The 15,942-nt window shown below is 43.1% G+C and overlaps 1 protein-coding gene across 3 annotated transcripts in view; it reads right to left on the reverse strand.

The window, feature by feature from the left end:
• Positions 1–11,512, reverse strand: part of hoxb4a (homeobox B4a) — a 27,259-nt gene extending 15,747 nt beyond the window's left edge. For 2 of the 3 annotated variants that reach the window (XM_088622933.1, XM_088622932.1), the window contains exons 1-3: positions 9,708–11,512; positions 8,564–8,792; positions 5,473–5,698 (exon numbers count right to left, since the gene is read on the reverse strand). In XM_088622933.1, the coding sequence (XP_088479059.1) occupies positions 5,473–5,698; positions 8,564–8,792; positions 9,708–10,131 (879 nt within the window). In that variant the 5' untranslated portion in view covers positions 10,132–11,512. Of the gene's footprint in view, positions 1–5,472; positions 5,699–7,100; positions 8,793–9,707 lie in introns of those variants that run through there. The other variant, XM_088622934.1, reaches the window with a different exon arrangement.
• Between the last annotated feature and the right edge of the window lie 4,430 nt (positions 11,513–15,942).

A 15,942-nucleotide genomic window follows, 5' to 3' on the forward strand; every position in this document is an offset into this window, starting at 1 on the left:
TAGCGGCTGATCTATTACTGTAAATCGTCGACAATAATCAACTGCATCCGAGTGAGAGAGAGAGAGAGAGAGAGCTACAGACTACAGCGGCCAAGCCGGCGACGAGGCTGATCGCGGAAGCTCTTCCTCATTCCCAAGTATCATCACTCGAACATCATTTTCCCTGAGAAATGATTTATCGAGGACACGGCCATAAACAACACAACTCTCTCACAAACACACAATGGCAGCCGCGGTACCGCCGACATACATATCGCTATAAATCAAGAGGAGAGAGGGAGGGAAGGAGCAGAGGGAGAGGGAGAGACAGCGAGGAGAAGAATCTGGTCCCAAAAATATAGATAATATTCCAAATCATATAAAGCAATGGGATGCAGAGACTCTTTTGGCAAGATCCCTGCTTACAAAAATGAGTAAGACACAAACACACGACAGCGATGGAAGATCAGACGGCTATTTTGTCACATTTACAACAATAACACAAACAACAAATAATTCATTTACATGGACACACCGAGAACTTCACAGCAGGCGCTGCAGGCTGTAGCCATCCCCCTGTTCATGATACTTACAATATCTTAGCTCACGGTGTGACTCTGCCTTCCAAATTTGTTTTATTGCAGCCTCCGTGTGTGTCTCTCCCTCTCTTTTTTTTCTCGGCTATAGGCTTGTTTTTAAAAGGACAGTTGAATTTCACGTCAGACACAGGGAGACCATGTCTGAGATTTTCCTGACGAATACATATCTATTCTGCAACCTCTGCATTAATTATTTAATGAATCACGTGACCGGGAGGGGGGATGGGGGTCTCCTTCCATGCTCGCTCGCGGGACCACTCTGACCCAGCGCTGCTTCAGCTCTGCACTTCCACAATATCCCCCCCCCCCCCAAAAAAAAAAAAACACGGAAATAATAAAAAAACGAGCACAGCGCGTTTGCATTCGTACAAAAAATGAAATTAAAGACTTTTTGTGTCGGTACCCAAAAAAAAAGGGACCATGGTAAGTGATTATCATAGACGAAATGACACTAAATGAGGAACATTTCGAAGCCATTCCACTGTCTTGTGCATTTTCTTTTTCTTTCCTTCCTAAACGATTGTGTTCTCTCACCTCCACCTCCACTGAAAGAGCCAGTCGTCGTTTTTTTTATCGACGCCGTTACAATATTATACAACGAGTAAGTCAGTAGCAGAATAAATGCATATTTCAAGTCTGAAGTCTTACGATAGAGCTATGGCTGGGAGTAGTAGTTTAGTTTTTCTTTTCTCCTACAAAGGTGGTGTCTATTGTGATTTTAAATATCGAAATGATCAATTTCATGGTACTCAGGGCGCAGCCCTAAACAAATTTAATTAAAATTGCTTCGTCCTGAAGTCAAATTATGTTATAATAATAATAATAATAATAATAATAATAATAATAATAATAATAATAATAATAATAATAATAATTTTATCATTCATTTATTTCTAATACCTGAATTAGAAGTAGAAATAACATTTTTTTATTTTGTTTAAAAATTTATCCGTGAACGGTGTAGTGCTGCACAGGTAGGATCGCTGGGCGCAATAACAAGGGAGAGGAGCTCAGCAAAATTCTGCAGGTAGCTCGTTTAGGACAATGCGCTGGGTTCTGATTCCTAGAACTCCGAACAATAGGACTGGACGGCGGTGGACGGACAGGCCTGTCTTTCTGGACGAATCTCAAGGTCACGCGAAAGCGCTATGCGGTCTGGTTTCAGACTAAAAACCGCTCGGGCACACAGGAAAAAAATAAATAAACGGGCAAAAACGACTTGAAGTTTAAAACACAGAAGATGCACAGTTAAAAAGTAGCCTGTATCAACAGCAATTAGAACAAAAGTCAACAGCAGGAGGAAAAGCAGCTTTTCTTGCCCGGAGACCACTTAGATGTCTCGTGCCCTTACTGTCATCCTCTGTGCTAACAAAGCGCCGTCTGTAGGAGCAGAGAATTCATTCACAGCCGGGCAGCAGCAATCCACAGCATATTAACGCGGGGGCTACACAACTACACTGCCGACCTTACTTTTCCCTTCGCCAGACCTTATCAACGAAAATAAAAAGGCGAAATTCAAACGATCATTAAAAAGGTAAAAAAAAAATTCGGAGGTGTTTAATTTTTCCGTTTTGTAAATATGAGGAAAATAAAAATTAACACTGTAACTACTGTTATTATAATAATAATAATAATAATAATAATAATAATAATAATAATAATAATAATATTCGTGTAATAAAAATAGTAGTAGTAGTAAACGATTCCGTATAGTGTAGTTGAAATAAACAAACACGGTTTATTTCTCTGGGAGAATAAAGGTTGTTTTACGAGAAATCCGAAACAACGTGCACCGATAAATCCAGGGAAAAAAAAAGCTTGTGACGAACGAAAATCCCCTCAAAATCAAATGAACATCTACCATGTATTTTATTAACATTGAGGATGGATTCATAAGCGCGGAGGTTCACGCAAAACCCGAGGAAAAAATCGAAATGCTCTAAAAACCAGAGATCGAATCGAATATGAGTCTTCGCAATACCGAAGAAAACTAAAAAAAAAACATTCAAAGTGTTTGCCATTTGTTATAATAATAATAATAATAATAATAATAATAATAATAATAATAATAATAATAATAATAATAATAATAATAATAATTAGTTTGACTGAAGACTGAATACCAGAGATTCTAAAAATATCCAGCCCAGGTAAGGGTGAAGCCTATATAAACATTGCCTTTACAAAAGGGTAGGTTTATATAGAGGGAAGAAGATTGATTTACGAACCCGCGCGACCACGCTTTTACTGGGGGTCATAAATCTGACAGAGCAGGCGCTGTGCCGCGGATCCTTTCTCAAGTAATGCCTATCAGCGGGTTATTCCTGAGAGAAATACCCTCCCAGATACCAGCCGCCTCTGCCCCAAAATCTTCTTCCTCCTCAGCGCGCGTACTTACGATTTCTTCTGGAAGCGCCGTGACGACAAAAGAACAAATATTTAGAAAGAATCGTTACAAACCGCCCCCCCAAAAAATAAATAAATAAATAAATAAATAAATCGGATCCGTCCTTGACATTAGCCATAACTCATCGTGGCCAAAATGTTACTCGACAAATTTTTAATGTTCAATGATTTTGCTACCCGCGCAAACGCGAAACCCAAACCGGCTGATCCCCGCGCTACCTCGGCCTCCTGCGCCCGGCTCTGCCGCTCAGCAGGTGAAAATCGACGGGGTTCACAGCACCAACGAATCCACAATACTCCCCATTCAATCGAAGCACGTTTGTTCGCTAATTCGCTTGTACCGATGACTATTTTTTTTAAATCACTCGTTTTATTATATGCAGGGAAAATCAAAATACACAAGGTCGTTTTTAACCGTCAGGGAGACAGAGCGAAATGCAACGAAATTTTCGCTCGGGCGAACATTTCGACCGGACAGCCTCGCTAATTTTCTTTCACATACCAAAAGCCCTTTTAACGACCCAGAGTTGCACAGACTACCAGCGCTAGATTTAATTCCCTAATTGGAGGGGGGAAAGGAAGCAAAGATTTCTATTTATTTATATCCGGGCCCGAGATTTCAGAGGTATACCGTGTGTACAATATATACATTATCGCCCTGCTGAACAGACCCAGCGCCCTGTCTCTTTGGTATAATTATTAAACTGAAAAGAAAAGCGTGCACTGACGGGTTTGGAGGGGGGTAGGAAGAGGAGCTCTTTGTTGTTGTTTTTTTCTTTCACCGTGTCTTCTTCATTTCTTTAAAAAAAATTAACACACGAAGAACGGGGCTAGGCAATATATCTATATGACTGTGCCTCTGACCTCCGCTCTCCGGCTTTTCAGAACAATAATTCAGCAAAACGTGGAGCCTATTTGTTTTGCAATTAGCGCGGGGGCCGCGAAACCGCGGGCACCTCGCGACGGTAGGCGCCTAGGTTGCGTCTTCAAGGGTGCGGGAGAGCGACCCACCGCGAGACACAATGGAAGGCGTGGGCAAAACCCACCGATTAATCCTCGTGTCCTTAACCGGGTTGCGCATGCAGGGCACCACGCAGGGGCTGAGCCGAGCAACCACAACACGCAGGACCCTGTAGGCCTACTGCAAGAGTTCGAGAAAAGGCGCACTACCGCGGTTCTCAGCGTATATCTATATATATATATCGTCTACCCACTGGGACTGGCTGGAGTTCGTTCTTTAACCCAGGTACTGCCCGTGCGGCGTGCTGGGACGTTACATTTCTTTCCGGGAGAGGAAGGGCAGCGCAGCTCTCTAGAGCTGGTATCGGCCTTAACTCGCCCCAGATGAGCGGCGGTGATTGCAGAACCGCTGGTGGTCAGCAAGTGTTACTGTAAAAAGCATGTGTTTGCCAAACATACCAGTGAACCAGACAGTCGCCCGCCCGGGCCCTGGAGGGCTACACGAGTGTCCAGCGCGGAGAGATAGAAGCGTGCCCCGGGGTTACACGGCCCTGGCTGCGGTGTTATGAGTAACTGGGTCCTGGTTTATGTACAAAATGTTACACAGAGCGGTGTCCAGTCCAGGAGAGGTCAAGGGTTTCAGAGGTCAGACTGTGACTTCAGAACGCAGCTAATCGCTTAGAAAACGTGGCCCCTGGATGAACCCGACCCGGCCATTCTGCTGTCCGTTCCACACATCGATTTTTTTTCTCTCTTCACCACTCTTCCTTGTGTCTGTACCATTTGTTCCCCTTAACTTTTACCCTAAACCACAGCACGCAAGAAGCACAGCGCGTCACTTTGATTCGCCAGCCTTGTGAAACCAAACAGAGATTGATCTTTGTGGCGCAAACGGCGGCGGGTGATTGAAGGCAAAGTGTCTAACAAATAAAACACGCACACACACACACACATATAATCCTACACACGAAGTATTAAACATAACAGGGTGGAGTTGTTTCAAACCGTTTGTCTCACCAAAAGCTCGTTCAGCTTACTTAGGAATCATTCTACCATATAACACATAGAAAGAGCTGGCTTTCCAATTTGAAGCATTTAAGTGGAGAATCGAATCATAAACTACCATTGAATCTGTACAAGGCAGGGGTCACAATATCGACATTTTAAGACAACAGCGAGACGCCAACGCGGAGAATTTTCCTGCTGAGGCCGACCGATGCTTCCAAGGTCTGCCCCAAAATTCCCACCAAAATCTTTATAAAAAAAGATGACAGAATTCAGAGAAGTCATCTTCTGGATTGCCGTCCACAGTTTAACCTCAAACCCCCCCCCCCCCCCTCCACACCCCACACACACCCTTAAGCCATTCAAGATACACAACAGCCCAGCTACAGAAGTCTGATTTCAAAGCCAACACCATAAAACCTGTTTCCTTTCCTTCGCCAAATGTTGCTACCAACGCCGTGCTGTGAAATCGCAGCGCAATAAAGCAATAAAACCCAAGAAATAAAATCAACAGAGCCCTTACCTTTGGCGCTCCCATCCGCTCTCCGCTGAAGTCTTCGGCTAATGTCTTCATTTTCGCAGGATATTCTCTTAAAACACTAAAATCAAAAAATAAAGTTTGCTGGAGGCCCGAGTTTGTTGAGGAGCGGAGAAAAAAATGCCACAACAAAGCCAGGAGGATCTTCACGTGTCTTCCAAAGCCCTTTTTTTCTCTCTTCTCCCAGCAGAAGGTCTGTCCAGATTTGCCGCTGAATAACAATAGAAGAGAAGGAGTATTTAAAGAAAAGAAGTGATTAATGATTTTCTGTATAATTCTCGCATTTTTCTTGAGCTCTGTCTACAAATAATGGCTGTGAACTTTGGGTCCTATAGAAACCTATTCGCCCCATTCAAACGGACAGGCCAGAAGCTTTGATTCGGGAGGTTAGAATAGAATTCCTAGGTGCATATTGTATTTGACGCCACACACAAAACCATTTATTTCACAAGTTGTGGTGGTTTGTGCCTTTTGTGAGGCGGTTTGGGGGCACACGCAGATGTACCTCCACATACTGACGTGCTGAGTCACCCCGATCGTCTTAAAAGTGACCCGGTATGGAATAGAAAATGGGCTACAGCAGACAGTTCACAATGTCCCAAGGTATATTCAAAAAAAAAATTTAATGTGTTCATTCACTCGCTCTCCCCCACATTTAAACGATAAAGGAGGTAACGACGGTTACCAGCCTCTGAAAATATTCATATCAAAATGCAATTTCCCACCGGCATTTAAAAGCACGTAAACCCCAGCTTGGCGGTTAATGCATTCTTAAATCGGGTGTGAATTTATGATGCTGTTAAGATTTTTATTCCTTTGTGCACTGGTTTCATGCACTAAAAAAGGAGCTCCCTATTTCAGATACCACGGCCCCGCTGTAATGGAGAATCCGTGCTTTTTCTTGGGGGGGTGGGGGGTTGGGGGGGCATTCTTTCAGAGCAATTTAAGGTTGCATTCTTGTTTAAAGTTATAAACCGCAAATGGAATGTTATTTTGTTCTGCTCTATATTTTCGATACTTGCTCTAAGAAACGAAAATGAGAATTAATACAGGAGCTGCGCCTTACAAAAGAAGCCATTCGTCTTCCTGATTATCTATTTGGTTGTCAGAGTTTGAGATATTGCATCGGCCTGTTCCTTTGTAATATCAAAAATACACACCGAACCTGCAAACACCGAGAAACAGCTGTGCAGAAATTACTCTCATTAATGCATTAACTGCCTCTGAGCAAGGAAACTATTAAAGTTCGAAAATTGGGGCTCCCAATTACAATACCTGCACGACACTGCCAACCAGCAGAAGCGAGGAGCGTTAAATAAAAAGGCAGAGGGAACTGAAACAGCAAGACTGTGATTTAAAACGAGATTACAAGACGTAATGTACCAGTATTACTCTTGTCCATAAGATATAAATCATGATACAGCAACCCAGCGGTATTTAAGACAGGTATACACTAACAGCAAACGAATTTTGTTATGGGAAAAAAATCGCACTTGTATAATAAATTACTTGGCATTAACACAGGAACCTTCAGAATAACTGTATTTCAATCACATTCGGTTTAGTGACCAGCGACAGAGAAAGGGGGGAAGAAAAGTCACACGTGCAGGAGATACATTTTTTCCTTCTTTTTTTCTTTTTTCTTTTATTTTATTCTATTACTATTTACAAATATTAAGGTAGATACACGGAGAACAAGAGAGAGAAAAATAACGATCTACTAAAAAAAAACAACAAAACATTATTTAACATGTCAGCGCCAGGACTATACCCTTTGGAATGTAACGGGATTTATAATAATAATAATAATAATAATAATAATAATAATAATAATAATAATAATAACACAAAAATGCCCGATGTGTCGTAGAACAGAAGAAACAAAGAGAAGAGAGAGGCGGGTGCCGAGGAAAGGAAAAAACTATTTTTTGGGAAAAACAAATCTGCTTTAGATTATATCACACGCACTGTTCTTTATAATCCTGGGCAACATGTGCACTCAAATTACAACAGACTTAATATGTAACGAATTAAGTACTAATTCCCGATACTTGCAAGGCAAGGCGAATAAACATAACGATAGAACGTTTCATTTTATCATTCATAAAACAAGACAAAATGAACAACAAATTCACAACTGAGGTAATAAAAAAAACACTGTCTGGAGCTATATAGTGCTGTTTATAGTTGCATTGCCCGTAACGACATTTGGCTTAAGTTAACCTAAGAATCTTCCTTTTCATATTTGGGTCAAAGGACGCATTTTTTTTCCTCTCCTTTGCGTTTCTTTGCTGTGGCCGTGTCTTTACGTACACTCCGTGGTTCATATAGGAAAACGTAAAAGCACAACCATGTCTCTACGTAATCAGCTACAAAAAGGGGGTCTCCACATCTGCCTTCAAATCGCGTCGTATGGTTGAAGCTACAAAGGGGAGGAAAATACCCCCTTAAAACAAATCCTTCACCAACTACTTCTCCTATTGTGAGCGAAGCCGGCTTCATTTTAGTTTTGTTTTTCTTGTTCTAAGTAGGAGAGGAGAGGAGAGGGTAAAAAAAAAAACGGCTCTTCTTGACGAAACGGGGGCTCATTTATTAAAGCGAACGTTGGATGTCGAGGTATTAGCAGGCATACGGTTCGTCCTTTGTACCGCAGAGTAAACATGACAAATGGGGCTGAGTTTGGCATGATTAAGGATGAAACAGGGATCCATCTTCACCAAACCTGAAAACCACTATCTGCAGCCTTCTGTTGTAATGCAGGGCGAGCGAGTAAGGGAAGAGGGGAAGAGGAAGGCAAAAATGCAGGGGACTGGGGGCAGCAGAAACACATATCTGTGCTTTAATTTTTGGGAATGGAGTCTCGCCCCCCTTTTAATGTATAAATAAAGAGTCCCTTTCGTCTGTTCTTTTCTCCTTTTTCCCCGACGTGATATTCCCTTCAATGCAGGAAAGTGAGCATTTCCAAACCCCTTGAAAGAGAGCAGCGAGCTATAGGCTCGGCTGTGCATTGCCGCGGTTCTGAGAACTTCCCAAAGCCTGGCTAGAAGCAGAGTTAGTGGCGGAGGAGTTCGATGACCTAATTTTGGTGTTAGGCAGCTTGTGGTCTTTTTTCCACTTCATCCGCCGGTTCTGGAACCAGATTTTGATCTGGCGCTCGGACAGGCACAGGGTATGAGCGATCTCAACCCTGCGCCTCCGGGTGAGGTAGCGGTTGTAGTGAAACTCCTTCTCGAGCTCCAGCACTTGCTGCCTGGTGTAGGCTGTGCGCGAGCGTTTGGGCTCCCCCCCTGCGTAATTCGGGCTCACTGTATGGAGAAGCACAGAGATAAAAATGCATCTGTTTATTGATTTGATAAACGTGCGCAATCTCACACAAAACACCCCAGCATGTATGACCCGTTCTGAACCCCAAGAATACAAAAAAAAGAGCCCTGCTTCCATAACTGCGATACATAATCCAGAAATGTATTTAGTAATACACACGTATGCCACTGATTCTACCAGGCAAAACAAAGAGAAAGCTTTTTGTTTTCAGGGGGAAAAAAAAATCAGGCTTCATCAAAGATTTGACATGAATTGCTCCGAAACCACGGTGAAGTAAAATTTCAAATCCTACTTCAACTTTAAACAACAGTGCGGAGTCGCTATGGGACAGGGAGGCAGATGGGAAGACTCACGCTTGGGATAGCCTCGCAATCTCCAGTGACAGTGCAAAAACTAACAATCGCTTTCTTAAATTGGACATAAAGCTTTCGACGGTATCACCACAAGCAGAAATGAGAAGCATGCACGTGGTCCATACACAAAAAGCAAAATCCATATAAATATATTTTTTTTACTTTCCATTGAGATCAATAAACTTTGCCTTAACAGTAGGAAAGTGACAGACGAAGCCACACGTTTATACATCCAAACACTTAAATTCGAATTACCAAAACATAAAACTTAACTTATGGGTTACAAGAGTCATAAAAAAAAACCCTTCCCTGAAAGAAATTAGATGGGGAAGGTTGCTTTAGACTTCAAAGGTGCCTGGTCAAGGAGTGCAATAAAAATTTATGGAGGATGTAATTATACTGCCGTGCAAACAGCCGATCGTAAATCTCAACCAAAGGCTACTTCACAAGTAGAGCAGGAGATTTAACGCCGGACATGTAGCTTTTCCACCCTAGTTAGAATAAACGCGTTGGAGACGAGGGGTAGAAGTTAGCGGCACTTACCGATGTTTACGTGGACTTTCTTCATCCAGGGATAAACCACTGGTTCCTTGCCTGTGCTGGACGAAGAGGCGCTTTGGTTAACGGAGTTTTGTCCGCAGACGGGCGGAGGGCTCGGGGTGACGGAGTCGCAGTGGTGATTGGGCTCCGGGAGATGGCTCGGGACTCCGGCTTGGGGGAGGACGTGACCCCGCGGGGACACAACGACGGCGGGTTGCCCGGGACCCTGGCAGGAGGCGTAAGGCGGGTCGCTGCAGCCCGACCGCTGGTGGTACATCGGCTCATGCTGGAAGGAAGACTCTCGCCTCTGGGCGCTGTAGTAATCCGGAGAGTGGCTGGGTAGGTAGTCATTCTGTGAATATTCCTCGCAGGGTGGAAACTTCGGATCCACATAGTTGGAGTTGATCAAAAAGGAACTCATGGCCATTAATTTCTTTGAATTGCACACAAAAATATACTAAAATTTATTTCTATCCCTTTACTCGTTTTCCTGTTTCGTAAAACCCTCCTACTTTCTGTCAAACGAACAAAGTTAAGAATCCATGTGACGCCACCAGCCAATGGCGTGGACCCGTACGATTCCCGGATAAGGAAATAGGATTAGGCAGAGCGTACCCCAAACATCATCTCTGCATAGTTTGTGATCTTAATATCGCCTACTTTTTTTTTTTTAATCTGTTGGCACGCGCGGCGTGAGCGGGCGCGGGGTGGATCACAACAACAAGGCGCAGTAAAAAAAAAAAACATAAAGAAAAAGAGAGAGAATTCCTCTTGAAAGAGCTCCAGTTGAAGTGACGGTGTGTGAGGTCCGCTCGGGCGAGCCAGTCCAGTATCTTCCCTTAAATGTTTAAACCAAACGGGGGGGATGGCAGAAGAGGGGGAGGCGGGAGCGGGCTACTTATCGGTCCCCGGTCACGAAATTTTAATTTGGATAGATTCTGGCTCGTGCTCACGAAAATAAATTCGACACAAAGCGATGCGGCGGAGTTGTATTGGGCAGGCTTTAAACGTAGTCACTAATGGCGATGATAGAAAGGTCTGGGGTGTGCAGCGCACAGCCAGAGCCTGTCAGAGATTAATCAGGGCTTGTTTCGGATCGATAGAAAATTCATCAACTAATTCGGGATACCGAGTCTCCTAAATCACCGTTAGACCTGGGCATGAAAGAGACCCTGTGGGCGAGACTTTGCAGAGAATGCGTTAATCGCACCCCTTGCATAGAAATGGCTTCAGGTTGATTCCTATGTAGAAATACGCAACTCTTCTTGTTTTACAAATCCGCGAAATTTCGGTTCTGTAGCTCAAATGTAGCTTTGGTAAGGGAAAAAAATGGAAAAAACACAAAAATGCGAAAAACCGTTTTAGGTATCGCAGGGAGGAGTGCTCGTTCATGCCCTGTTCAATTTTTCGTAAAACTGGCGGCGTAAAACGACACCGTGAACGTCTCCGTGTCACAAAAATACAAGCTGTACGACGCGCCTCCACGTTACTGGAGGTGTAGGTCTACGAATTAATGATCACCCCCCCCTCCTCCTCCTCCCCCAACTTCATATGGCATCGCCGAGTTTTTTTTTAACGTGGGGGAATCGGCTTTTTAATAAAACAAAATAAGAGGAAAAAGCGAAACACTCAGAAGTCCAAGGCGTTTCACTGACTCTAAAAAACAACAGCTCCCGGCAAATGTTCTTTTTTATTCGTTTACAACAAAAAGGCTACGGATATCGATAAAACACCAATAAAATCACGTTTAAAAATGGCATCCTTGGGTCTTCGGTCTCTGCATCGCAGCGTTTATATCAACTACATACTCCCCTAGATACGAATTTGTGACCGAGTGTCTGTTCACACAAATTCGGATCTACAGGGTATATATAGATGACAGGTAATTGCACCGGCCCCGAGCCCGAACTCCTCTTCACCATCGATAAAGAATCACGAACCCGGATATTTCCACCTTCCTCTGCTCCAGGGAGAGCTTTCCGCAGACCTCCGCTCACTAAGAAGCTATGTTTCGTTTTAAAAATATTGCAATGAAATCGGCACCGAATGTAAAAATATAATAGCAACAGTAATAAATCTTCGAATTGATGTGAGCAATTTAAGTTGACTCTGCGCAAGTGAGTGACGCGATTAAGTTAAAATTAAATGTTTAGATCTTCTTATTGCCCGTACAGAAACAGCGTTTTAAACACCAGGGGGTAAAATAACACCGCAGACTGCATTCTTCACCAAGTATATACATGTATGTTTGGGATCAGGCTGTAGATGGTGTGAGTGTATGTATAGATACGCTTTGCCAACGTTTCAGAAAGATGTCATGTCGGTGTTCGTTAAATTGCGGGAGCCCGGATTAAAAAAAAAACTTTCTAAAACACCAGTTTCCTTCCTTATATTGCCAGCGCGTGTTTGCAGTTTTTATTGGTGTTGTCTCCAGTGTTTACTGCAATTCTCTTCTCAAACACCTCGACAAGGAACATATGACCCTACCGTAGCACAGCATACTGGCTGTTAGTTTTCTGTGTAAACGTATAATAATAATAATAATAATAATAATAATAATAATAATAATAATAATAATAATAATACCAGCTGCAATAAAAGCTAAAAGGTTTTATGACAGGTAATTCCTGGGTAATGCGGCCCCAATCCTAATCACAGGGCCTTGATTGAGCACAAGTGTAATAAAACACACACAGCTTTATAACGCGGAGTTCCCTCGCGCCCTCAAAGCGACAGAACACAATCTCCGAGTTTTTAGGTTTTTTTTACAGCATTTGTCTCACTTTGTGGCGCGTCCGTAAGCAGCACCGCTTCCGCTTTCTGTCTCTGAAGAGCTCCCGAGAAAGCGCCTCTAACACCCCCTGAGAACACCTGGCCCACATCGCACGAGGGTGTAAAAACCCCGACCAGCACTCCCGAAATAATACAGAAACGATATACGCGAAAAGATGTGAATTCACCTTTGGAATTTGTTACATACATCTCTGTGTTTTTTTTTCTAGTTACGTGTGATAATATATGTCTTCGTACTTCTTAATTCGTCTGCGAAAAAGACATTTTAAGTGCTGTTCATGTAAAGCGAAATATTGGTTGTTGCGTGTCTGTAAGAACAATTTATCTGAACCTATTTCAGATAGGTAGGAAGTACAACCAATTGTTTTTAAAATGAAAAAAATATTATTCTTTTAACTTTTTTTTATATGATACCGCATTGTGTAAATCCAAAAATAATTAATATCGTAAGCTGTTCTAACAAAGTGCGATAATAAGCAGAAAAATAAACAGAATTTTTGCAGCCCGGAAAAATGCATTCCACATTCCCGTATGTGAGTTTTTCGTTTAATCTCTATTCGACACCATCACGTAAGAACGCCACTGTCGTTAATATTTGTTTGGTTTGACAAATACACGCGGAACTGCAATATAAATGTCAAGCATTTTTATTTCCAGTTTAGAAATTCTCACAACCCTTCCAGATTTTACACAGTGTTTTTGCTCTGCTCAATAGCCACAAAAAAAGAACAGGGGCTCTGAACTGAGCACCTACTGCAAAAGACACCAAAGGAAATCACTGGAAAACAACGATGAATCGAATTATGCTACAGTATTATCTTCGATTGTTAATTTATAATTTGCTGAGGAAAACAAAGGAAAGCAATCAGCACCCCTAGCGTCGAAACACAACCTCCATCTGGCTGAAACACAGGCCTTGACGTTGCTGCAGAAAATTAAGATCGGATCGACTTTCTGTTCCCCGGCGCTGAGTTTTTTTAGTTTTGGCTACATTATGAACGGCGGTGCCTTCGCGGTTCAAGCGCCCACAACTCAGAGACACGAGAGGACAAACGTGGCTCCCTGTCTCTAACTAATTTTGCATTTCAAAGCAGACGCACCGCCAGGGGTTTCTAACTTAAACTAGAGGAAAAGGTGCGATCCCCCCCTGTACCCCCCTCCCCAAACCCCACACACCCCCCATCCACCCCCCGCTCACCCCCTAACGACACCCCGTCACCCCTAAACACTCCTTACAGAATCGGGACCTGGGCACCCTCTGTTTAGAGACGGTTTAGAGCAGAGAAGCATATTCCGTCGAAGTTATTGAAATTGAAATAAAAGAGCAAAAATAAAGCCAACCCACCAAACAACAACACTTTTCAATACGCAGAGTTACAACATACAGCAGAACAGCACACCGGCGTGTGTCAAGCAAAGGAACGCAGCTAAAAAATTAAAACTCGGTTTGAAGACGGACAAAAAAAAAAAAGTCGTGGACCTACTCCAGTTTCGAACACGTGGTCTGCCCAGGAAGGCACCTGCTATCGGGCCACTTTCGCGAAACTGTTTTAAAGCCCAATGCAGCCTTTAAAACAAGCTTTCACTTACTTTATAGTCCCATTTAAATCCTGTGCTTCCTTGCGGTTTCACCCCCCCATTCAATCCGCGCACACATACACACACTACGCGGTCTTACCCCGGTCATTATCCCTGCAAAATCCTTTCTTTATTTTCCCCCCCGAGCCTCATCGACAGCCGAGACCCCCTTCCCTTTTCTCTCGCGCCACAGGTTGAGCCCGTGACCTCCCCGTGATACCTTGCACATCTCTCCTCTCTCTCTCTCTCTCTCACCCCTGCTCCTGCAGATCCGTACCTTACCAGCCGCTACCACAGCCCCAGCCCGCAGCGAGAAGGCGCGCATGACAAAAAAAAAACCCACCACCACCACCACCACCACCGTCTTGATCACAACACAATCCTCGGCGTGTCTACCATAAGAGGAAGAAAATAATAAGACAGCAAACAGCACGAGATCAGCTTCATCAGGCGGCGAGCGAGCACGCTCCTTTGTCGCTTTTAAACCTTCGACAATCTCTCTCGCCTTTTCCACGCCGCTGTCTCAAGCCGATACATTTGAAACCACCAACAAAGCCCCCACAACTATGCAAAATGTGACACACCATCGGCCCCTCTCACGGATTTTGTCGTGAACCCGCAAGTTTTCGTATTAATCTCATACTTTGGCAGTCTTTGTTAAACAGCTAGGCGTGTCAGGGACTCGCAGGACATTTTAATATTTGTTAGACGCGCTGACCTGCGTTTCACCCCTGAGCTGGGTCTCTCCCACTTGCCGCTTCTATAGTAATGCATGCATAGCTTGCTCGGTCATATTGAATTGTGCCCAGGTCATTACTTTGAAGAAAACAGCTACGAAGGGGGGATATATTGAAACCAGGGCCCGAAAACTTGGCCAGCCATGGCGTTAAACTTAATTTTCGTTGTCCTACAAATATGTATTTATCTGCCTTCGAGAAAGCTCAAGTCAAATACCCTAACAGGAGCTCAGATAAAAGGAATTTCAATATAGGGTATATCTAATATCCATCTTTATACACATACAAGGTTTCCTATTGCTGAATTTATATGTAGAAAAATGTCTATTGGTTCGTGTAAGCTTATGAAAATGTGTATCTTCCAAACGTCCTTTGTTCGAGCTATAAATTAACAGACAGTGGGGGTGCGTAGCAAGTGCCTGCCTGTAATTAGAATTCCTCCGTGTGGCTTTTAATTGTTTTGATTATTAAACGTGGCTTTAAATATATGAAGTTTCTTATAGTGCAGATGTTCGTCTTTTTGGAGAGTGATATTTTCTTTCTCGGTGTTTCCCCTAGGGGGTTCGGGAGAGGACTGAGAAGCTTGAGTCTCGAATAAAAAAAAAAAAGATTTGAATCTATTTTTAACTAATTAAAGCTACCCGCTATTAATTATTATAAGTCCATTAACAAAACAAGTGCGAAGATAAATCAGTTCGATTTCATCTTTCCCCCCCTCAATCATAAGCGCCTATAGATATTAAAATGCGTTGCGGGGTTCTGCCGAGCAACAGATCAGGCTAGGAATGGAATCAAAATGAATTCAGTGACCTGCCGATGAACTCTGATCGGGCCATGTTTTCAAATGGAATTATTCTCCTTTTATTGTACCGTGTTTTACAAATAACGACCCAACGAGTATCCTATCGCGGTTTGTGTCCCCAATTTTAAACAAGAGGACAACAGATTTTATCGCGCACTTATTACAATCAGAGGTGTCTCGCTGAAACACAGCCCGCGGTTTCTATTGAAGACATAATCAAGAACGGCTTTCGCTCTTCGACTGTCAGCCAGCTGCAGAATTGGCTGCATATTCATTTTTTATTAATCAAAATGTTTCGTATTCCGTCTGAATTTAGCGACGGGCCACA

Source organism: Lepisosteus platostomus, chromosome 28, assembly GCF_059453375.1.
Source record: "Lepisosteus platostomus isolate fLepPlt1 chromosome 28, fLepPlt1.hap1, whole genome shotgun sequence".
In the NCBI taxonomy this organism is placed as follows: Eukaryota; Metazoa; Chordata; class Actinopteri; order Semionotiformes; family Lepisosteidae; genus Lepisosteus; species Lepisosteus platostomus.